Source organism: Anas acuta, chromosome 1, assembly GCF_963932015.1.
Source record: "Anas acuta chromosome 1, bAnaAcu1.1, whole genome shotgun sequence".
Classification (NCBI taxonomy): domain Eukaryota; kingdom Metazoa; phylum Chordata; class Aves; order Anseriformes; family Anatidae; genus Anas; species Anas acuta.
The window spans coordinates 95,870,001-95,894,842 of record NC_088979.1 but is presented as its reverse complement, the minus strand read 5'-3'; the positions used below and the strand labels follow the sequence as shown (position 1 = coordinate 95,894,842).

Here is a 24,842-nt window from a genome sequence, read left to right as displayed (position 1 = left end):
CGGGCTGGGCTGCCTCAGAAAGGGCTCTTTTGGGGGTGTTGCGCTTTGGGGTGAACGGGGGGGGTTTGTTCTCAGTGGGATGTGCCCCGAGGAGCGGGGTGGGAGTGAGGAGAGCCTTGCCCGCAAAGTGCTGGGTGCGCAATGCCGGCAGGTGGGACTCGCTGCACCTGAAACAGTGCTGCAGCGCTGAGGCAAAATGAACACCTTGGAATAACGACCAGAATAACCCTTTGCTCCTACTGACAAGTCACAAATAAAGGCGACGTGACTTATTAAATGCTTTCCGTGAGATCATTTTTTTTGGTCAAAACTGTTTTTTTGGCAAAACCGCGTGGAAAAGGAGTGGTCCAGAAGAGGGCAACATTAACAGCGTATCTAGCTCTTAGGGTGGGCAAGCGCTTTATGTCAATCGGAGATGCTGCAGTGTTTTGAGAACAGACGGTAGAGTAAAATAAAAGATAGCAAGCAAAGTTAGAAAGCACAAAGTGATAAATGCAGTCCTTATATTAGGTATAAGGAGTCCTTAGATTAGATATAATGTGGCACTCAAAAAAAAATGGGGTTGGATAAAAGCAAATGTGAGTTGCTAGATATTAGCTACAAGGGTTTTTTTTGGAATAACTGAGTAGAAAAGGCTGAGAAGCATCTCAGTGCTGCTAGTTATGGCATGCCCCATTCAAATTACGTTAATCATTTACAATATTTCCAGAACTATTGAAATATTAACTCCAAAGATTTCAACTATTTCTCTGCTTGTTTTGATAGCACTTTCATGTGGAATTCACCACAGTATAGCAAATCATGCATTCAGTTAATCCTTAAAAGATCATCAATGGGTTGTTCTGAATGGTGGGAATCCTTTATTTCACCTTGCATTTTTCTTGAAAATCACAGAATCACAGAACAGTTTGGGTTGGAAGGGACCTTAAAGCCCACTTAATGCCAACCCTCTGCCATGTGCAGGGACATCTCCCACCAGACCAGGTTGCCCAAAATCCCATCTAACCTGGCCTTGAACACCTCCAGGGATGGGGCACCCACAGCTTCTCTGGGCAACCTTTGCCAGTGCCTCACCACCCCCACGGTAAAGAATTTGCTCCTTATATCTAATATAACATTTCCCTGGAACCTTCTCTTCTCCAGGCTGAACAACCCCAACTCCCTCAGCCTGGCTTCACAGGAGAGGTGCTCCAGACCCTCGATCCATCCTTGTGGCCCTCCTCTGGACTCATTCTAACAGGCCCATGTCCTGCTTGTGCTGGGGGCCGCAGAGCTGAATGCAGAGCTCCAGGTGGGGTCTCATGAGAGCAGAGGAGACAATCACCTCCCTTGCCCTGCTGGCCACGCTGCTTTTGATGCAGCCCAGGGCATGGTTGGCTTTCTGGGCTCTAAGCACACTGCTGGCCCATGTCGACCTTCTCATCAACCAACACCCCCTAAGTCCTTCTCCTCGGAGCTGCTCTCAATCCATTCTTCACCCAGCCTGTATTTGTACTTGGGATTGTTCTGACCCAGGTGCAAGACCTTGCACTTGGCCTCTGCCCAGGTCCCTCTGGATGGCATCCCTTCCCTGCAGCATGTTGACTGCACTTCTCAGCTTGGTGTCATCAGCAAAGTTGATGTGTATGCATTCAATCCCACTGTCCATGTCACCAACAAAGATGTTAAACAGCACTGGTCCCAACGCTGACCCCTGAGGAACACCCCCCGTTACTGATCTCCACCTGGACATTGAGCCATTGAGTGCAGCTCTTGGAGTGCAATCATCCAGCCAATTCCTTACCCACCGAGCAGTTCATCTGTCAAATCCATGTCTCTCGAAATGAAAGACAAGGATATAATGGGGGACAGTGTCAAATGCTTTGTACAAGTCTAGGTGGATGATGCCAGTTGCTCTTCATCTACCCAGCAATGCTGGAACTGAAGATATGCAGATACAAGAACACATTTGAAATTCCAGAAATTGGCGAGGGTACATATAATGTGTGATATAAATAGCATTGTCAAGAGGGGTGTGCTTTGTTTTTGAGGGGATGGAAGCAAAGGCTAGAACTAATATGAACAAAGCATTAAATAAATAAATAAATAAATAAATAAATAGATTTAACAGTTTTTAAAGGACTCATAGTACCCACACTGCTAATAGCTTCCAAGTAACTCATAGTTTTTGGACTTTCAAGTCTATCATTATAATCACACCATATCTCATAGAATATTAGTACAAAAATACTGCCACAAAATGCTAGCAAAAAAATACTTTAATTTCAACTTCTATTCAATCTTTCTCTCCCCTCACTGCCAGAGTAGCCATGAGCTACTTTATGGCTTTAATGAGGATGGTGAGGAAGACTGTTAATTTCACTTCAAACCAGATTACTTCCATGATGTTGTTGTTGTGTACTATGATGAGCCTGCGCCCCCTCCTTTCTCTGTCATATTTATGACAATTTTCTTCCCTGGAGTCTGTGTTTTGGCAAACACCATTCAAGGAGGCCTGCTCATAGAATGAGACATCAAGCTCAGACAACGTTGCTCTGCCCTGTTGTGCCTGCATGCCTGCATGTTTAACAGATGTAAGCAGCGAATGACTCAAGTATTAATTTCTGAGCTGCCCAATTTTCGGTAAATTGAAATGTACTCCTGTGATTCTTGCCAGATGAACAAGTAATCATATCCAAAATACACATTGCCCCTTTGGCATTTGCTTGTCTGAAAAATAATTCCCAATGCCTTGCAAGAACCTTAGCTCTAGCCCAAGTTTACCAAACAGTTCCAGGTACAAAATTTATCAAGCCAAGTAACCCTTTCCTGCATCAGCCATAATCCAGCTTCTGAAGCCTGTGCTGGCTTGAACAGCATCTCGTGTAACAAGCCATAGCCCTAGAGTCCTGCCCAATTTGCCTTCGCTTCCCAACTTGAACTTTATTCCTAACTCTAGGAACCTCATTCATTCAATTTTGAAGACCAAATTCATTTTGTTAGGTTCTCACCACTAGCTTCTTGAAGGTCTATCTGGTTTCAGAATAAACTTTCCCGTCCTGCTCACCCACCCACCATCTGTAGCCTTTAGTCATGGCTCAGCAACATGCCAGACCTCAAGCTTGAGTTTGTTGTTTTGAACTTACATCATTTCTTAACTCTGCCCTGGTGGACCTTTACTAAACTTGGCCTGATCTCCTGGCCTTCAGCTGCACACTACAAATGAGTGACTATCTCTATGGGTAGAGCAGGACTGTTGATAGGTCCATACCTAAATAGAGCAGTATAGCCCATGCTAACCCCAGACCAGATTTTACCTTTAAAGCCACTGATGTTTGGTTTAGCAGAGCCAGGAACTGCCCCTGACTGTTACGGTACCACTGCACCCCTCCTGCTCTCAGTGCAGGTATCACTTAGAGACCTCACACAACCTGATCCACTACTCCACACTAACTTTGGTCCAGATTGTGGAGGAAATGCAGCAGTTTCTTAACACATTTTTTCCAAGAAACAGCCTTCAGCTGATGCACAAATTAATCATAGAAGTAATTCTGAGGAACTGAATCTCAGCAAATACCACATTTAAAACTGCAATTCTCAATGTTCTTTCATGGCTTAAAGGATTATTTCATAGAAATGTTTATTTCTTTCTTTTTTTCTCCCCAAAATTCATGTTCCTGCAAACTTGATGTGAGAAACAGCTGTTCATTAGATCTTCTTGCTTTCCAGCTTTTGAGCTCTGAGCTGTTGGTTCACAGAGGGAGAAATGATGGATGCTGACAGGAGGTTGGGTGTCAGGACCCTTTCCTCAACGCAGCCTCTCAAGAAGGGAACATTCCCAGCACAGCCCAACACCATCACTTCTTCCCCATCTCACGTCCAAATGCAACGTGCCTCATGCTCCCACCACCCTCACTCAGGGCCAGCTCGTGAGCTTGGAGACAGAGAGGTTGCAGAGCTGGAATTACAGAAGTTTGGAAACAAGGGGTCTGAGCGGTGCCCCACAATCTGGTACGGACTCAGGAGCCGCATGGGTAGGCTGGGCTGAGGTAATAACCCTCGTGAAACCGCATTGCAATGCCAATGCCTCTCTGGCATAAGCAGTTACAGCAATTTAGTAAAACCACAACTTTTTCTGCTCTTGAAGCTGAAAAACAAAACGACCCCTCCTTCTCCAGTCTCTTAGTTATTTCAACCACAGCAGCGCTTTTCTGAACAGCTTAATGAGTGCGTTTTAAAACCTGACTAATGACAGTTTATCTTCCCTGCCATTACACCAGAGCCCTATCAATATCAAAGGACCCAACTCGCCTGCGGCGTCAGCAGCACAAGCATGCATTAGCACCAGGCTTCTGAGCCGGGGCACGGGATGAGTTGGGAATCAGGCTGCTTGCCCAGATGCTGAGGATGAAGGGAAAGACTGGGCAAGAAAGGAGGAGGACAGAAGAGGAGGAAGGACAGTGGGCAGGCTGGGATTAGCTTGTGGAGGTATAGACTGAAAGCAGCTGCAGATATCTACTCGGGGTGAAGTGAATAAAGCCTTTAGTTCAAGGCACAGAACAGGACCCTGGCTCTACAGGACAGCTACATCCAGAGGCACAAAAGGGATAGCTTCCATGAATACTGAAACCTGTACCACCTTCTACTCATGGAATAATATTCAACCACCAGTAGCCTGAGTTAGTTTAACCACAGACACTGAGCATCTCTTCAGAATTTACCATTGAACCCATACAGTTCAGTGAGGAAAAGCCAGCACTCATAAACTCTACAATGCTACTTCCAAATTTCTGTCATTTGCTTCTAGTTTTGGGGTGTTCAGTTTGAATTGCTGTGAGGTCTGGATCTCAAAACCATTAACACTCACTGATTAGATATTGATAAGGTATTTTCTGAAACTCCCAATTTAGCATGCCTTTGCATACCTAACTTGAGAGACCTTGAGAACAGATTTTCCAAGGCTTTTGGAAAAACCACCAATTTTTCAATGCTTTGACATTGATTTTGTGGCTGCAAAAAGCTGCCGTCTTGAATTTCAAGCACACAAAATCATTAGTCATTTTGGAAAATCTTAGCCTAAATACATGCTAAAGGAAAAACGGTGACAACAACCAGCTGAAAGGCAGGCTCATAAACCCATAATAAGGCATTTTTGCAAGTAAACAGGCTGATTTCCAAGAATATGGTCCACCCAGCAGCTCTGTCCTAGTGTCCTTCCTAAACAGAGAGGCAAGGCATGCAGTGTCCTCCAGTCCGCATTTTAAGGTCCTTTTTGGGATGTGACCAAGGCTGACTTATATGCTTTAAGATGGCATGGAGAGCAAAGCCAGGACGTTTTCCTTGGTGCACTTATTCTTCCTCCAGCTTAGGTATTTTTTTTGTTGTTTCCAGCAGCAAGCTCTGTGGGATGGGACAAGCCTCTCATTTCTTGTCTGTACAAGTGCCCAGCATGCTGGTTGTACTGCTAGAAAAAATAATCTGCGCACAGGAGAGGTGCCAACAAGACTGGCAGCATGAAGGAGGATGAGGAGCAGTGACCTTTCTGCTGTGTGCGGTGAGGAAGTTGAGATGGAGTTCAGATGGAATGAAACATGAAAAGACTGGTTTTACAAACTTCGTGTGTTTCGTCTTACTGCTCTTTTGTGAAGTGGCCAGGCCCTCTACGGTGCTGTGAAAAGTCAGGCCAAGAGCTGACTACGTAGGATGCAGCTTATGACCACAAAACTCATAACTTGTTAGTTCTCATAACTCCAAGGTGACTCAAAAAAAAAGTAAAAAAAAAAAAAAAAAAAAAAGTCAGAAAATAGCAAATGTGCTGTGCTTTGAAATCCGCTGGGTGAAATACTGTACTCTGTGTTCATTCAGATTTCTACCTGCATCCATGAAAAAGTTTTTTAACTGCAACGTGCAGAATTGATCCTCTCAAGATCAAGTTACTGCACACTTGAAGACCTTGTTAGAACTCAAAGCGTGTGGCACCCTGTTAGAGCATCCAAAACACACTTAGAGTAGAACTATACGAAAAGCTTCTCCATCACTATTTTCATGCTTGTATCCATAGAAATAGAGGTTGAATCAGGAAAAATGTGCTATGTTATTTTAAATAATCACCATATAGTGATTACAGTAAAGCATGTGCTTTGTTTTAACGGGTTGGACATTCATTTCCATAGAAACAGAGAGAGGAGAGCAGCCCGCTTGTTTGAACTGTCTTGTAGATTTCATCTCTGTCAGAAAGCAAGAATATAAAGCGTTTAAAAATGTGGGAAAATCCTGGGGTTTTGTGCTTAGATTTCTTTTTCCCCCCCAAAAAAGCCAAAAAGAGCATAAGTGAACTTTTTTGGAAACTTTATTCAGGGAGGAAAAAAAATCAGCTCCCAATAAGTTTACTGGGGAGGAAAGAAGAAAAAGGGGTAGAAAGTGTGGTGGGGAAATGTTATATATGTGATTTTTTTTCCTGAGTTAAAAGCAATTCCAACCCAACAAGTGCTATAATTTTGGTATTGTTCTATAAACCTGTGATTTTTTTATTTTTTAATTATCTTTTGCTAAAGGGAAATTTTAGGCCACATAACTCAACTTTCTTCTATTATTTCACATTGTAAGTTTATTTGCTAAGCCATGATACAAGTTTCAAATTGACAGTTTGGCTGAAGTTCAGAGAAAAATGAATAATATGGAGAAAAATGAAGAGCTTAGATTTTTGTTTTGCTCTTGCAAAACTTCCCTGCAACAACAAGGTTCCTGCTTTTTTTGACACTGTAAAATGATTTATTTTCTCCCTAAGTTCAAAAGAGAGAAACTGTTTGAAGCAAGCATGCTATCTAGCCTGGATATAACTTATAATCTTTCATTTGTCTTTGGGGAAAAAATGGATCTCGCTCCAGTTTTGCATAAGGAAAGGCCAAGACTGGGAGATTCTGTAGTTCTACATGCTGAACGTGTCTGGATTAGTTATGTTGTCTTCCAACTGCTGAGCATTGCCAGCTTGCAAAAAGTGCTTTCATGGCTATGGCATAGAAACACGTTCTGCACATCAGGATAAATAACGCCTCCTGCCTCTCTACCATAGTCTTTCACTCTGTTGTCTCTAACCTTACCTTACCAGTTAAGCACTAGAATGGAAAAGTGAGGATTGCAAGAAACACTACAGATTTTAGGTGAGTGTTGAACAGCAAAGTATCACCCATTCATGAAAGGGAAGGAAGGAAGGAAGGAAGGAAGGAAGGAAGGAAGGAAGGAAGGAAGGAAGGAAGGAAGGAAGGAAGGAAGGAAGGAAGGAAGGAAGGAAGGAAGGAAGGAAGGAAGGAAGGAAGGAAGGAAGGAAGGAAGGAAAGAAAAGAACGAAGGAAGGAAGGAAGGAAGGAAGGAAGGAAGGAAGGAAGGAAGGAAGGAAGGAAGGAAGGAAGGAAGGAAGGAAGGAAGGAAGGAAGGAAGGAAGGAAGGAAGGAAGGAAGATACTCAATGCCCTTTTCCCATTTCACTGACAGCACACCTTCAATTCCTGTTCGCTGCAATGTCCGTAAGGTGCTTTCCCCCATAAGGAGGCTCCCCTGAAAGGCAGACATCTACACAAAGGAGCACCAGGCTGCACCTTTCATTGTTTTTCAGCCCTGACTGCTTCACCTCCCTGGAGGTTACCTACAACAGTCTGAGCCTCTCCCAGCTCAGTCATTCCACGTGAACACTGACATTGTGTTTGGGTTATACCTGCACAGTCAGTGCCAAAGCATACCAGGCTCATCCTGCACCACCAGATGGTCTTTTTCTTGCAGCACCACAGGGCTAGAGAAGGCAGTATTATCTCATTAGGAAGAGAAGATTCACAAGTTCTCATTAGGCAAACAACCCTGCAGGATCTTTACTCGGGCAGATTATGACAGGGTAAAGGGGAATGATTATAAACTAAAAGAGGGGAGATTTAGATGAGATATTAGGAGGAAATTCTTCACTCAGAAAGTGGTGAGGCACTGGCACAGGTTGCCCAGAAAAGCTGTGGATGCCCCATCCCTGGAGATGTTCAAGGCCAGGCTGGATAGGGCTTTGGGCAGCCTGGTCTGGTGGGAGGTGTCCCTGCCCATGGCAGGGAGCTGGAAGATGCAAGATTAGAGTAAACAAGTCCACCACAGTCATCTAGGCAGCTTTTTAGAAGATCTGAGTATGGTCCCCAGGTAGTTTCTCTTATAGAGGGGTAACAATATATGCTACTTTTTACATTTCCCTGACATTCGCTTCCATCTTCAGTGGAACTGACCTGTGATAGAAGGTGCAAGAAGCATCAGATTAAATGCCCTCGTATAGCATAATCAAGGAAAAATAAACTGAGAGAAGTAGAGAAGAGACTCCTGCAATTTTCTTTCTGATATGATCAGAAGGCACAGGGTAGCTGGTTCAGTTCAGAGGCAAACCCAGTGCACACCTGAAGCAGCTGGAAGGATGAGCATCACACTCCTGATGGAGCTACTGTCCTCTCTTCCATCTGTGTTTCCAGATGCCATGTCCTGGTTTTCAGCATCTTCTATGCCATTTATTTGAGTTTAGTAAAACATGAAGGAATGTCTCTGACCTTGGGCAGGTTTGTTTGAAACCTGGTTTGCTCTTATCTGACCAGGACTACGGAAGGGTGAATATACTGTGCACACAATCCTGTTGTTTTCCTGTGTGTGAAGAGGGGGAGGTTGAATAAAATGAATTCCGATGCAGACACGAAGTTCCCGTTGGTCAAAGTTCAGTGCAACTTCTCGGAAGAGGTGCCAAAGTTAAGAATCTGAAATCTGGATGCAATCCAACTTCAGTTGGAGCAGGAGGAGAGGAATGGGTTTAACAGCATCCCTTTGGCCCCATCATCTCTTACCTCCTCACCCGTGTCAAGGAGAAAGCAGAGGAGTGTGAACGCGCACGGCAGGCTGAGGGCAGCTAGGTGTTCCCGCCTGCCCACTTACCACCTGAGCACAACCCAAGGGTAGAAAAGGTTTTCATGCCCATTTCCAGTGCTGCTTCTAGGGTCTCTTGCCCTTTAGCCTCACGTACCTTAATAGGAGCTGCAAATTACGTTTGGAGGTGGCTTAGCAGGTCACACAGCGAATTTGTTTGACCTTCCCGTTGGTTTGCTTTCCAGTCTTACCAAACAGGCTCCAGGGAACAACCCGAACCCTCTCAAAGGAACTTGAAGATGTTTTTGCAAGGAGAGCCTTAAGCAACACTAGGCACTTCAAACCCACCTGCGCCGAGCTACGTGGGTCTTAAGGGCTGGGGTGAGGCGAACACACGGAGAAGGGGAAAGTTTATTTTACACCGTGGAAGAAGGGTGAAAACCCAGCGGGAAGCGAGGCGCCCGGGGCGTGAAGGCGGAACGGCGCCCGGCAGCCAAGAGGGAGGCGCCGGGCCCGAGCACTGCCCGGAGAGGGGTGGGGAGAGCCGGGGGAGGGCGGGCGAGGTGCCGCCGGCCCTGAGGCAGCCCGGCCCGCGCGATGCGCGCTGAGGGCAGTGCCGGGCGCGGCGCCGCCGAGGAGCCTTTCCCCTGCCCTTCTCCTTCTCCCTCAGGGGCTGCTCCGCCCTCCTCCTCCTCCTCCTGCTGCTCCCGGGGGCAGCCCCAGGTGGTGGCCGCGCCGGCGGCACCATGTGAGGCGGCGGGGCTGCCGCCGCGCCTCCCGCTGCCATGAGGGGAGGGGACGCGGGGCTGCGCCCACGCCGCCCACAGGTACGGCCCGGCCGGCAGCGGCTGCTGCTGCGGCTGCTGCTGCGCCTCCTCCTCAGCGGCGCCCTCCTCAGCGGCGCCGGGGTGGCGGCGCTCGGAGACTTCGCAGGTAACGGGGCGGCAGCGTGGTGTGAGGGAGGGAGAGGCGGGAAGGCGGGGCGGGAGCGCCCAACGGTCGCCCACCGGCGGTTAACGGTCGCCCACCGGCGGTTAACGGTCGCCCACCGCCGGTTAACGGTCCCCGACCCCCCTGCTAACGGTCCCCTGAGGGGGATAAAAGGGGACTAAGGGGGGTCCCCGAGGGCTCTGGCGGGAGGGTGCTCGCCGTGTGCTGTGTCCTCGCCCTTAGTGAGCAGAGCAGAACTTTCCCAAAGCCAGCCGGAACAAAGCTAGTATGGGATTAATAACCCAAATGTGCTATTACACATGTTAACGGAGTTCACAAGGCCAGTGATGGTCCTGTAGAAACTAGATCTATTTTCTCAGCAGTAGGAAAGCACAGCCTGGGACTTTCTGACTGTGTCGAGCTACGTAAGTCTGAGCATTCCTAAGGAAGCAATCACCAAATGTAAAAACCATGTGCTGAGATAAACTGCGTTCTCCTCTTGGATTCCTTTCAGAAATAAAAGCCTTTTAGGTCGTTTAAATGCTTGCTTTATTTTGTTTTTGCCTACCTGCTGGGTTTTAGATGTTAGTTTTGGACTTGCATGTAGTTCTCAAAACAAAAGTTCAGATTTTCCCTTCCAGATAGGCACTGAGTTAAAAAATATCCCTCTGGTTTATCTAAGAAAGTTCCTCTCACAAAAGTCCATTCACATTTAAAATGAAGTTATTCAGATAAGGTTATCCAAGATAGATTTCAGAAGTACAGCTGTATTCAGTATTTCATCGTGCGCTGGACTTTCCCAATAAGCAGAATGACCAAAGATAATTCTCCAACTCAGCCTAGACATCAGCATTAAAAATGTCATGCAGACAATCCGGTAAATAAAATGTAGAAAAGATTAGATTCCAAAACTCTTGCCAATCCTGACTGGGGACGCTTCCAGGCCTGAACAAACGCTGCTCACATTTGCTTTTTACTTTTAACAGAGATGTAATCCGGAATGACAGAAAACACAGAAACGGTGCTGGATACTTTTTTTTTTTAAAAAAAAGGCATCCAGAACACAGGAGGAAGTTTTTAGCTACTTCAAAAGCAGGGAACCGCAGCAGGTGCTGCAGGCCGGGAGCTGTCAGATGTAAGGTGACACCCTGCAACGCCATCCCCAGCCTGCTTAATACCTGCTAAAGGATTGCAACGAGCTCTGCAACGGCAGCTTCGGGCCAAGCCTCTGAAGTTGCTGAATTTCCTTATTTGTTTCCCCCCCCCCCCCCGCAGCAGGAACAGCGACTTGATTTTCATAAGCTCTGCTGAACGTGCGTGGAAACCAATCTGCCCCGTTTAAAGGGGCAGCACCTCCCTGGGGATTGTCCCGAGGGGTGACAATGGGGACCTGGCACCCCTGTTTTTACCGACACCCCACACTTTCACAGTGCTGGGAGGGGGCAGGTCCAACCCCCCTGCTTTACCCTTTCTGAAGGTGAAGCTCCCAGGTGGCAGCCTGCACGTTTCCATGTCGTGTCGTGGCAAAAGCAGCAGAGATCAGGACCGTGAATGTGTTCGGCAACCCTTTGATCTCTTATGGGGAATTTAGGAGCGCATAGAGAACTGAAGGGAAAGTCACTTAAACTTTTCCTTCTCTTCACAGATTGCAGGCTTTTATACTCAGATTATCAGGTGCATACTTTCTTGGGTCATTGCCTTTTCTGCTCTGTGTGTTTCCAGCATCAGATCTCTACCTCCACAGCCCAAACTCTGTTTCTTTCGCCTTCTCTTTCTCCTCATGCTCTCACTCTGGCAGCTTTCTGCAATCCTTCCCAGCCTGCTGTCAGATTGCAGCAACCGTACATGTAATCCTTGTTGTTCTCTTCATGTATGCATTAAATTACGCTGGCAATTCTAACCTGCCTGGAGTCCTTCTGTTAATCACAAGACCTACCTGCTGCTGGTAACAGCCCAAATGAGATGACCCCTCTTTGGATTTGTCTGGTATTTTGGAAAGCAAGAGCAGGGAGTGGTGTATGTGGATAGTGAAGGGTTATTATCACGTTGTGTTGTTTTGTTTTTTTTTTTCAGTATGTGACTTGTATTTATTTCCCCATTTAGTAAACTGTCGACATTTTTTATGGATCACTTCACAGAACAGAAGCAGTGAAACTTTTACAGTATTTGTCCCTCCCTTTTCATAAGAGGCAGGCTGGGAGTAGAATCTCTTCACTTGGCTGTTGCAGGTCAGTTGCTGTGATGGTCTTGTTACTGCACTTGCTCTCCTAGGACACTGAGCTGCAGGTTCTTGTATGTTTCTCAGTCTGGCTTTTAACTATGGAAAGGTGTTGTGTTGTGTTCTGTTTTCTTGGCAACATTTCTCCACTGTGTGGTAATGTTTTGTGAATTGGTATGTGAATTGGTATTTCCTAGGGAGAAAACTGTTCTGAAACAGGACTCCAGCAGCAGAGTTCTCCATCTAACTGTGTGAGGAGGACTCTGTCAGTAAGAAAAGTTAGTTTTCCTTGGTAACAGGAGGTATTTGAGGTAAAGCAATGTTGATAGACACGGCACTTAAAGATCCACGTAATCCATTCTTCTCCAGCAACTTGGTGGCAACAAAGGACGTATGGATATTGTATTGGTTGTTGTAAGTGGAGGTTTGCCCTCAGGTCTGCAGTTCTCTAAATGATTAATTTTTTAAAGCATGCATGCCAAAGTTTGTTACTGGTAGCTGAAGTTTTGGAGTGGGAGGAAGGGGTAGGGGGTTCAGAGAGAGGGAGAAATCCCAGTTCTTTCCTCATGCATACTGGTTTGAGCTGCAAAATTTTCTGCCTCTTATGACTCCTCTTCAAAGGCCATCTAAAATCTTTTCTCACCAAAATATTTAGTCATGTGGAAAAAAAGGTGAAGAGCTGTTTTACCTCCTTGCTTTCTCCTCTGCCTCTTCTCTCCAAGCTACCTTGGGCACAGGCCTTCTTGCTTGAATGGCCCTCCTTCACTCGGTTCGTCACTCAGTCTCCCCGTCTGTACCTCAGTCCCAGCCAGGTTTTCTGGGCAGCTCTCAAGAAATGTGTCGGTAACCAAAGATCAGAAATGAAGTAACCCTGTGATTGCAGGGCTGGGCTGAAGAATGACTTTTGGGAGGTGAACAGAAAAAGTGGCCCACTGTTTAGGTGGAACCTTTTAACCTCTGTGCACCCGTGTCAACTTTTCTTTCATTTTCCAGAAAGTTCAGTCGGAGCTAGGCATTACTTTAACTTCATAGGCTTGATCTTCTGACCCAATAATAGGGAACAAATGGACCTAATGAAAAAGCAAACGAGTTCACCCAAGAAACATAATCTGGTCTTGCGGCCTTTCTCCATTAAAAGTTTCCATTAAGTTCCATGGCATTTACCCATCCCAGATTCCCCCAGGCAAAAGGAAAGCAAACAAATGCTTCGAGCAAATGCTGTGTTTGTAATAACGTGGCAGGATCAATCAAGACCAACCGCAATGATGCAGAGAGGTTCTTTGTTGGCTTTGTGCTGGTCAGATAAAGTCCTGTACAAATTTTCTGGAGCCAGTTCTGTTGACTCATTGTGGCAAGCGGAGCTTGTCTTTCCACCAGGATATTTAATGAGGTGCTAAAAGGAGTAATGTCGATGATGCATCTTCTTGATACTGGCTTGCAAATGCCAAACACAAATTTTGGTTGCTTTGCTTAAAGGGAACATTTCGTTTTAGAAACACGTTTCATTTCAGTAACGTGGGAGTTAAATCTTTAAGTCTGGTTTAAGGTTTCTCAGTGTGTAGTGGATTTGGATCTGTGAAACAGGTCCGTGTCAGAAATGAGAACCAAGGTTTTGTTCTAGGCTCATCTCTGCAGTTCTAGATGCTTTTCCGAGGAAGCGTAGCTTATGAAATCCTATTTTATATGTGGCCTAGTGTTTAGTTTTTGTTGAATCCACTGGTTTTGATCGTCCTTGTTGAAGCTTTGGCCCTATTCAATTCCTACACATTATGTGAGCGTAAGCAGCTGGGCCCTGCTGGCTTCCCCAAGAAAGGATGCTGCTCCAGAAGCTCTCTGAAAGTGAGTTAAAGCTTAGCTTGATGCTCTCCGCCTCCCTCACCGCCGCTCCCAACAAACTTTGGGAAATCCAGGTATGAGACACAAACCTATAGGAAACCTGACTTCCTGAGCTCCACCGCTCAGGGATGGACATGTTGGAGTCTGTCTTTCAGATTCTTTCAGCTCTGGGGCAGGAACTGTCTTCTTTCATCACTGTGCAGACTGCTGGCACTTGACACATCATGTGTTATTTCTATTCAAAATAAACAGCAGGGTTTAGCTCCTCCTGCCTTCCTATTCTATCCGCTACCGATACCCTTCTCAGCAAGACAGAGCTTCCAGGCACTCTCAGCTTTATTAGAGAAAGTGGTTACAGACCTATTCCAGACAAATGCTCTTATTTTGATGGAAGCGTCCCCAGACAGAGCAGTCACTGTCTGACCACTCACCAGAAGTCTGCTGTCTTCCAACTATAATCTGCAACTAAAACTGAAATATTTTGGTATATAACCAAACACAGAGAAAATAGTGTCTTAAAGGGAGCTGAAGAGCAGAAGGAAGTGTGGTTGTGCCTTATTTGTTCGGCATTGGTGAGTCATTTCATCTGAATTTTCTATGCGTTTTAAGAGTTTTGTTTCAAAGGTCTATTGTGTGGCTTCTGGCAACAAATTAAATACCAGTGCTGTTTGGGTCTTAATTTAGAATTAATTTAAAAACATCACTCATAATATAAGACCTGACTGAAAGCCTATGGAGGTCACTGGAAGGATTCCCAAGAATTTCACTGGGCTTTGGATGAGGGTCGTAACCCACAAATATCTGTTTATTTTTCCTCATTGTATTTACTCTTGGATGGGAAGGCAAGCATTCATTTTTCAGAATCGTTGTACAGTTTGGGACATTTTTTTTAGGTTAAAACTGAGTTGGGAAAAAAGAAATGTTGCTGTAAAGAAAATCATCAAGCTATGAGGATAGAGGGTTGTAGGGTTTTGGTTTGGGTTTTGTTTTCATTTCTGTTTTTTGCTTTTCTGGCTTGGACCTGATAAATTATAAGCTCTCCTAACTCTGCAGATGCAAGCTGCCAGAGGATGGACTTAGTGATTCAACACACAAATTCCCTGGGCTCTAATTTATCCTATTCCCTGTAATCTGATTTTTCAAGTGTCACATATCAATGGGAATGCATTAAATGGGAGTTTGACTGACTCAGGGTTCAGTTTGCAAATTGAATTTTCTTTTTATGAGGGGCTGGCAATGAACATACTCCCCCACCTCCCAAGTCTGCATGGAAATTCAAGTTCATAAATTCAAGTTTTCAAAGAAGTATTTTCCCCTAGTCCCTAGGGTACTTTTACTTTTAGTCTTTGGGAAGATCATAACTTTTCTGTCTCGTGGGCATGGTGATTGACTCATTCTGTCTCCACGATGAAGTTGCAACCTGCTGAGCCTTTCTCTTGTTACTTCTTGTTCATGGCACTAGAAGAAGCTACTCCATCTCCAATGAAAAGGAGGTGTTTTTTTTTTGTTGGTGGAGTTGGTGATTTTTGTTTTCTTCCTTTCTTTCTGTCTTTCTGCAGAAAAGAACCTCACAGTCTCCCTTAGAAGTCTTTTATCTCTTGTCAGCATCACTGGATAGGAGGGAGAAAATCTTCCTTTTCTACTGTGATATTTCCATATTAAAGTCACAGGACAAGCATCTGGCCCTCTGGAATAGCTGGGAGAAGTATAGCTGACTGTAGCATGCGGTTTAATACAGCCCCAAATCGTCAGAGAATGATAATAGTTTACCCCTTCCTAGCACCTACGTTGCTTGTTAAGGAACTCCTGGATGCTTTTACCCAGGCCTGCCAGGTGTTTTATGCTGCCCTTCCTATTAATTTGGTGTACAGCCACAGGAGTGTGTGTGAATGTAAGGAGAGAGAAGGAGGGAAGGAAACTAGGAAAAAAAAGAGCAAGTGAGGGGGAGAAAGGAAATGAGTAGGGATCTCTGATTTCCTCAGAGAGCCATTTGGATATAAAGAAAGTAAGCATCACTCCTCGGTGACAACACAAGGGAATATGAAATTGTCCATCTGAAGGAAACAGAGAACAGCTGTGGGAGGACATGTGAGAGAGAACAGTCAGCTGGCCTGTGAGTGCAAGTCATGGATTTTCCCAGTCTGAAAAAATTTCTTACACCTAACTGCAAGTCCAAGCTGAGTGGCTTGGATGCAAAGATGTTATGGGCTACCTGCAGAAACAATGCCCATTTGGCATAACCAGAAAAGCTGCAGGAGGTCTACACTTCCTTCATGATATCTTTATTTGTTTATTATATTTTCTGAAAAGAGCTCATGGCTTAGACTTTTATGTGTGCTGTTACTCACTGAATAAACCCTGTTCACATAGTTGAGTTTAAACTCAATGAGTTCTTAGACGGAATTGCCTTCTTGTTACCTGAATCCCTTCTTTGGCCTAAGTGGAATCAAACCCTTGCTTAATTTGACCCTCAGATTTAGCAGACAGAGGGAGTTATGATCAATAAGATGGTTATGACCCATGAGTTCCGATTACGGGGAAGAAAATATAAACAAAATCATTTCCTTAGTAAAGCGCACGCATGTTTTTAAAACAGTTCATGGAAAACATGACTGATCTCTCCATCACTAATGCCTGCTTTGATTGCCATGCTATCCCAAAAGTATTTTCACTTTTAACTTAAGGATTTTCTTGCTGAAGTCTTAATCCCCCATCTGTCATTAAGGCCAGTGAAAACAAGTTGCCCCATTAGCAGCAGGCTGATTAGCTCTCCAGTATGTGTGCGCCAGCTCTTCAGCAGCCAGTTTGAATTGAGAGTGAGAGCTCTTCCTTTGGCCTGTTAGCTCAGGCTAATTTCATGAAACTTGTGGCAACTTTATTTCTGTGATTCCTCTACCCCCCTAGGTTTGAATCTGGCCACTGAGCTCAACAGCTGTTAAGGGAATGGCAGATGGACAGAGCAAGATCTCCTAAGTTTTATCTCCTTGAGGAATGGTTCATTGAAAACTCACGGGGTCTGATTTTAAGAAAAGTTAAAGCTTTGGAAGCTCTGAACCCAAACTAGACGTTTGGAAATGGAAAGCTTTTAAATGGTCACTAGCTTATCACAGGAATGAGACTACCACAGGTTTTTCCAAGCGAGCGTCTGCCCCCACATCAAAAAGGTTTCAATAACATCAAAAATAAAACTATGGAAAAATTATTTTTCTAGCCTGGCAGACCAGTTTCTGATGTCATCAACCACAGTGCAAGCAAAAGGATGAAGATGTTGGGATAGCAGCCACTGGCAAGGAGTGTGAGTGTTGAGAAGAGTGGAAAAAGGCTCACTGAAAAAAACAAGTGAGGGAAATTGAGTCGAACAGTGACTCTGCAAGAAAGCATGTATTAAGCAAGTGTGGATTTTTATGTGTATCTCTTGAGTGAAGCTGGTATGCTCATTTCAGAACAGTAAGTAGAATAATCAATACTTCTGCCTGAGGATATTTCTAATTGATAAAAGCCTGTAAGACCACACCTTTCCGGGGTGACTCAAACAGTATGCTTACATGGCACCTGATGTACAAGAAAGAATAAAATGATGTGGCAAGAAACATGGTGGTTTAATTTTAGAAATAATGTATTTCATGCATAACATTTTGCATTCTGTCATGACTGCTGGCTCTCAAGTAGAGCTACCACAGAAAGAGCTTGCAGACAGCCAAAGTAAGAGACGAAAGGGAATTACAAGAAGCAGATCCCTGCCCTGCCTCCATGAACAGAGCCAGCCAGGCACTGTCAGATCCGCACACAGAGCAGGGCTCTGAAAGCAGTGATTATGCAGTAACCCTGAACAGCACTGTCTGTGGTGTGGTTAGTTGCCTCTAAAGACCAACAGAGAATGTGGCAGAGGGGAGGGGGCATGAAACTTCGGGGGTTAATTTTCCTTCAACACTTCCTTCGCAAACCAGTGGAGAACATACTGCTGGAGAAATACTGCAGCTGGATCGTAAATACCGATAAATGTCAGACTGATGCTTCTGAGGGGGTTTGTAGTAGAGTTTATCAGCAGTTCTGTTATCGCTGCATGAAATCTCTTCCCTCAAACTCGTTAGTCTTGCTTGTGTATTTTTAATGCCTGTTGGCACAATTCTTCAGAAAGCGGCGGGAGATGATGTAGATGCACTGAATGGATTAGCCTTCTGGGACTCCCACAGCAATGTGTGTGCTATTTCAATCTATTTTGATCTGAAATGGATTTAAATGTCTTTAAAACAAGCTAGCAAATCATTGCGCTAATTAAGCTAGATAGCACTGTGCACAGCAACCAGTATTTCTTACTCTGTGTATAAAGGCCTGATTCTGAGCAGCATTGTAGGCTGTGTGATACCCAGCTTCAGCCTCCAAAAATATTACAAAGCAAAGCTGCTCTCTTGCCAGAAGGACATTACATCAGTCAACGCTGAGCTTGTATTTAATAAATGCTAAGCAATAAGAATCAGAGCTCAAAATGTTGTTCTTCTTGATGCTTCACGTGGTGAGATTCATGCTGGCACAAGTGGGGAGGGCAGAACAAACACATTTCTACAGCCTAATGCTGAAAAAGGGCCTTAAGGCCTTGTGTGAACGACCCCCACCCTAACGGATGAATTCCATATAACGTAGTACCCCGTGCTGTCTTGTGCCACGCACTAGAGACATAAAGCGTCTCTTGGCTGGCCATTTGTAGGCTTTTTGGTAGTCATAGTTCTTTCAGCTGAGATTTTTTAAGTTCCCAGTTTTACAATGGTCTGAAGTAAGGGAAAAAAATCTTTCTGGATTTTCTTACCTTCAGGTTCATGGTAATAACTACCATGATTGTTATTATCCAGAGCAATAATAGCAAGAGCAAATGTTGGGTGTAAAACTACAACTTTTTAAGAGCTCTATTTTACACAAAGAGGTATCTATTTACAACGTTAACTCTCCCAGGCCAGTTAATTTTGTCTGTCATTGTCATTACAGTTTATCAGTTCTCCTTTGCAACCAGAAGTCATCAATAAGGCTTAAAGCTTTGTTCAGCTGCTCAGTCTCAGTGTTTTGTGTGTTTTCCTGGGGCTATGTTTTTTAGTTGAAGTTCTTTGTCAACACAGTTGATGCTGTGACTAATTTGGCTAATTCTGCAAGAAAGGATTACGCTTGGATCGTGCATTGGTATTTTGAGTCTCAGTAAGAAGTTACAATGAATGAGGAGTCTGGGTTAGGCAGACGGTTGAGTGGGATGATACCTTTTGGCCTTCAAATCAATAGGACGTATGATTCAGGCTTAACTTCTGAGCCAGTCTGTAATGTCTTTGAGATGATTTTGTATGCAGAGCACCCCGTACATCGCTTATGAATGTGTCTTGGGTAAATGGGAAAGCTCCTAGCGAGGCTTTCACACAGAGGCACAGAGATGCTATTGGGACACTGCTGCATTGCCAAGTTATTCTAATTTAGCCAAATCTCACAACCGCTGACATTTTCTCAAAAGTATCATATTGTTTTAAAGAAGTCACATTTATTATTTTTTTGAAAAACAAAACAAAAGAGGAAATCTGTAGTCTCCCTTGCTGCAGAATGAAGCTTGAAAAAGTGATTCCGATAGCTACCTCCCATCCCCCATACTACCCAGCGAGCAAAGAGAAGGGACCCAACATCATGCTTAAAACACAATCCTGCTGTTGGGTTTGGACGATGACACGACTGGGAACTCCTTTCAGCCTCTGAGAGAGCATCATTTGCTCGCCCAGCCCAGTCTTCCAGGTGGGCTCAGGGCAGGCAGGGCGTCGGGACATGGGAGAGGGCTGGCATCAGGAGAGGAAAAAGGCTGGAGACGTTCAGGGAAGAAACAAGAGGAAGCTGTGATTTGGGTCAGAGCCCCTGCCCAGCGTGGGCTGCCTGGGCTGCACTACTCTTTGCAAAGGGCTAGCTGCTCAACCTGTGTGTATAGTAATAAAAAATGCAGGTTTACACGGTCTGCCATGTGAGACAGGCAGTTCAGATACCAGTACGTCACCACTTCTCTTATCAGAGGGTAGCAGCCAATTTCCATTACTATTTTTATCTTTTATTGTGTGCAAATACGTAAGGATTTTAGTGTCAGCTTTAAAATGCCACTCGGAAGGCCAGGGAGCACGATGTCTTATTTTCACCAGTCCATCTAACGCTACTTTTACGAGTGAGCCGTATTGCTTGTACAGAACCTGAGCAAGTTTTTTAAGATGGCTTTTTTTTTTTTTTTTTTTTTTTTTTTAAGAATTGAATAGTTGCAATTGTTGGAGAAAGGTGCTTAGGTACCACATTAGGAATTTGCAGGATCAAAGTAGCAGTTAAGATGCCAGGGAACTCGTCCAAATCACAACATAGCTGATATTCTGTGGGGAATACCGGGCTGTTCTGTATACAGCGCTCTTGGCTCCACGTAACTTAAAACCTGCAGAATTGAAATGATTACAAATATCAGGCTAAATCTTTCAAGGTGTTGAGTGCCCACAACTCATGTTGGGCTGAGAACTCTTTTACACTGTGGCCCTTTATGCTGTGAAGGTAATGCAAAAAGCACTCAGCGGCAGCAAATGTCACTGGAAAACCCCTTTCAGCATCAGACCTAAGCAAAGGAGCTTGGGTGCCCATTCTCCCGGCAATAGGCAGCACCTCTCAGGAGCAGGCTGGCAGAGGAGCGGCTCTGGCAGGAAAGCTCAGTGAGTTGTGAGCTCAGTTACACAAAAAATGTAGGGGGCGGATTCTGCTTTTTTCTTTTTTCTTTTTTTCTTTTTTTAACCTGTGAGAAGCTGCAAGGATATCTGCAGGGCTTGAGATCTGAGCTGCAAGTACAGGGTATGAAACTCTCTCCATCCTGCAGGCAGTGCCAGCGCTCAGATCGAATTCAATGAGGTGAGGAACTCACCTACGTCCTCGCTGCACTGGCAGATGCATCCAGTGACTCCTGTCCCCTCTTGGCCTGTAGTTGGGGAATGTCAGACTCGGTAGTGGACTAGGCTTCTCCATTCCCCAAACTTCACAACTGGTAATGAGCTGAATTTTCCTATCCAGCTGCTGCAGCTGGAAAAAATACCAGAGAACTAGATTATCTTATTTTCAAATCATTTACTTGGAATACTTAGGTTTCTATTCAAAGCATTTTTTAATTGCTCTTCTATTTTGAAGGCTTAAAAAGGGCAACGGGTGTGAAAATGAAATGGCATGAACTCCTATTTTCTCTGAGAGAACTAATTTTTTAGGTACAACATAAATGTATTCTGTTCTATATCATTCTATTTATGATTCAGCCATAAAAAGGGACATTTTTTCCTACTTAATAGTAATAATATTGTCACAACAGTGGAGTTATGCCAGGCTTCTGAGGAGATGATGCTTGTGTTGCCTTTAAGTAGACCGATAACATGTTTGGAAAAGAGGCGAAGATAAGGAAGACATGATTCATGACTTTGAAAATTAGGAAGATCCTTATGTAATCATTGTCTCAGTTTTAAAACTTGTACAAGTCTTTTTTTTATATCAAATAAATCAACAGAAGCTTTTAGTTCTTTTTCAGTACTTAATAGTTTGTTGTTTGGGTGATTCTGTTGTTGGTTGGTTTGGGGTAGGCTTTTTGTTTGTTTGTTTTTTCTTTTTTTTGTTGAATCTGGGTGAACTTGGTGTTATAGAAGTTGGCTATTGATTTTAGACAGAATTATACAGAATTTAGAGAATGTATAAAATAAAGAAACCATTTGACTCTAGTTATTATCTGCATGTTAATGAAAAGTTTGGCTAATAGTGAAAGATTTAGGTAAAAGATTTGCTTTGATTGTAGTGTATTGGGTTTGGGTCTAATTTCCATGTGTTTATGGATGAAGGATGGGGAAGGATAATGCTTTATTTGTAGGCTGGTATTTTGTGTCCTGTCCCTCACCGCTCTTCCCTTTACCCACAAACATTCTCTGCTTACAGACAGATTTCAGTCAAGTGTGACTGAGTGGTAAAAATATCAAAGCTTCAAAGTATAGGTGAGGAAAGTCTTTGAATTAAATTTCCCCTAGCAGTTTCGCATCACAATGGCTAATTTGTAATGGTCAAAGCTAGCAGCCTGCATGTTTCCCTGCAAGTTTTCCGTGGGAGAACAGAGAAAAGGGCAGCAGGACATGAATTTTATAAATATTTGTGGTGATAACAGAAATCTTGGCTTAAGAGGCAATACACGATGAAATATAACTCATAAACCCAGCTTTCATTAGCTGTTTCATTAGCTGCTGATGATATTGCTTATGAGAAGATGCAAACGGATGGTACAGGTGGACAGCTGCATACAGACTCTCCCTCTCCTGTTAACACTGACAGACTCACTAGTAAATAGAAAATTCTGCATGTAGTACTGCTGGGTCTCTGTCCAGCAGCCCCACATCCAGCATGTATAGACCACCTTTCCTCTCAGTTGCCCTGGCACCTGGTTCAGTAGCCCACGCAGGGTCACTTCCATTGCCACTTGTGCACGACAAAGCTGCTGGGGAGCCCAGAAATGTGAAAAAGTTTAAGCCAAGATGTAAGGAAAACCTTAGCTGGCTCGAATGAAGGGTCTAGGCCACAAAACCAAGCCACAGTCCTTTCTCCTTCTGCAAACATGCCCTAAAATTGTTATTAACCATGACAGCCAAGGGCCTGAGCCCATTTCTTGTCTGTGAAGTGGCATCTCTGACACCATGCAGCCCTGGGTCACCGCCACCCGACCTGCCGTGCCCCAGACCAGAGCGTTACTGGCACTTAAAGGCTGAACCATTCGCAGCCCCGTGTGCTGTGGCAGTGGGCCATAAATTTAACCTTGACTACAATGCCCTTTCCAGAGACTGATCATGGTTTTCATATTATCTAATGAGTTTGTCATTTCCTGTGCTAGTTGTAACACAGCTGAATATTTTCTAGGTTACCTAACCAAACTTCTGCAAAATCATACCGCCTATGCCTGCGACGGGGAACATCTGAGTCTGCACTGTCCTCGGCATTCGACAATAAGCATTCAGTCAGCATTTTACGGGCAAGACTACCAAATGTGTGGCACACAGCAGCCTGAAGCCAGGATGACAGAACCCATAAACTGTGTGGCACCCACCTCCCTGCAGGTATCGCATAATGCTGTGTAGATTTCCTTCTGAGCCTTGCTTTGAAAGCCCCATTCCCAATGTTCCCTAAAATAACCGATTCCCTTCTAATCGAGGACTTGTCATGACTCAGCAGGCCAGCCTTCATCCATCACACAGGCCCTCCTTATTCCCAGCAGAGGATACAATAATTTCACACATCGGTGTTACAAACCCACGGAATGAGATAAGCATGGAACAAGCCAAACTCCTACCACGAGGCTATCTTCACTGACTGAAAAGGCCCCATGAGTTAAGCAACAGGGCCTAAGCACTTCTGTGGCTATCTACATTTCCATAAATACATGATTTGTATCAGGAATATCCTATAGCTTGTTTCCTGAGCCCACTTGAGTATAGGTTAAAATGATTTAGGTTTCATAAATTATTGCTTTCTGCCATGGTGACTTTTTAACAAGGCTTAGAAGGCCTGGCTTCCACTGCTGTCAAAGGCTTGTTTCATCATAGTGAAAATTACAGTGTTAGGCCCAATTCAGTAAATCATTGGAAAATGGGTTGTCAGTGGAATCTAAATATGTTCTGTCAGTGGAGCTGTTGTAAATGCTTCACAGAAGCTTTGATGAAGCTGGCAACATTAGTGCTTGTAGCTGACACATGGCTTTTTGTCAACAGGGAACGTCTGTTTCCCCCACTAGTGAGCTGAAGAGTTTTACAGAGTGGTTTGGCAGTAATATCCTCTCTCTAGAAACAATATTAGGCCACAGTTTCTGAGTGTGGCTCGCCCATGCTGTATTGCAGCTTCTAAAGACATTCCAGCCATGACCTACAGGCCATGTGAAAGTACAGCTCTCCTCTAAAATCGGTAGACCAGATGCATCCTTGAGGTCATTTTACTGACTACAGGGAAGAGATACCAAGGATTATTTGGGGTCTGTGAGTCTTGAGTGCCTTTGTGAGGTCTCCTTGGGCAGTTTTTTTCCCTTGAGAATAATAAACAGCATGGAGTAACAGTTGTATAAACCATCATCATCATTCAGGCACTGTCACTGATCAAAGACACGAAAACATTTTGACAAGACCACAAATGTGAGAGATACAAACGCTCTGCATCTCAGGGAGTTCCAGCTCTGTCAAGGAGAAGAGACACATCCTGTAAACTGATTTCTTAGAAAAGAGCACCAGTGATCTCATCCTTCCTCCCCTTCCCTCTGAAAACACATCTGCAGTCTGCATCATCAGGCATGATGCTGCCCTGCAGCCAAGAGGAAGCATAACAGGTAATTTATACAGTGACCTCCTATTAAAAGGATCACTGCAAAGTTTGATCTGTCCTGAGATATTAATAGCCCAAGGCTGTCTTATTACAATTATCATTGTTTGCTTTCGTGGTTGCGTGCTTTTGCACAGCAACATGATAGAAAGTATGACTGCTCTTTGCATTAAGAGAAAACACAAACAGATGCACAGGAGATGATTCAGCTCAGGTACAAACAGAAGGTGACTCAGTAGGGGACATCCATCTCCACTTACTGAAGTTGTAACTCTATTTCACTGGCCTGTTCCAGAGCATTCTCAGTTACGGATGAGTTATTTGCATGACTTGCAACTTTTTAAAAGAAGAATTGAGCAACAAAATTGTCCACTGTGCTTTTCTTTCCCTTATAAACTTTTTAGTGTGCACTTAATGCTCAAAAAGTGTTGGATGACAGTCTCCTTCTTCTACCCAGGGGAACAAAAAGACAAGAGTGTTATGGGATCACTGCGTTGTGCTGCCAATGTGTATCATTTCTGCTTGGGAAGGATGGCTTCCAGGGATGACAGGAGAGATTCAGCCACTGCCAACTATCTGAGCCTGGAAACAAGAGTGCAGCTTGTGCTAATCACAGTGGTAAATTTGTGATCTGGCCTCTTGAT

The 24,842-nt window shown here is 44.3% G+C and overlaps 1 protein-coding gene across 2 annotated transcripts in view; it reads left to right on the top strand.

Annotated features, from left to right (window-relative positions):
- Window positions 1–9,396: 9,396 nt before the first annotated feature.
- The window catches only part of EVA1C (eva-1 homolog C), a 33,951-nt gene continuing 18,505 nt past the window's right edge, over window positions 9,397–24,842 (top strand). The window contains exons 1-2 of one of the 2 annotated variants that reach the window (XM_068689279.1): window positions 9,397–9,785; window positions 22,753–22,949. In XM_068689279.1, the coding sequence (XP_068545380.1) occupies window positions 9,638–9,785; window positions 22,753–22,949 (345 nt within the window). In that variant the 5' untranslated portion in view covers window positions 9,397–9,637. Of the gene's footprint in view, window positions 9,786–11,885; window positions 12,011–22,752; window positions 22,950–24,842 lie in introns of those variants that run through there. The other variant, XM_068689286.1, reaches the window with a different exon arrangement.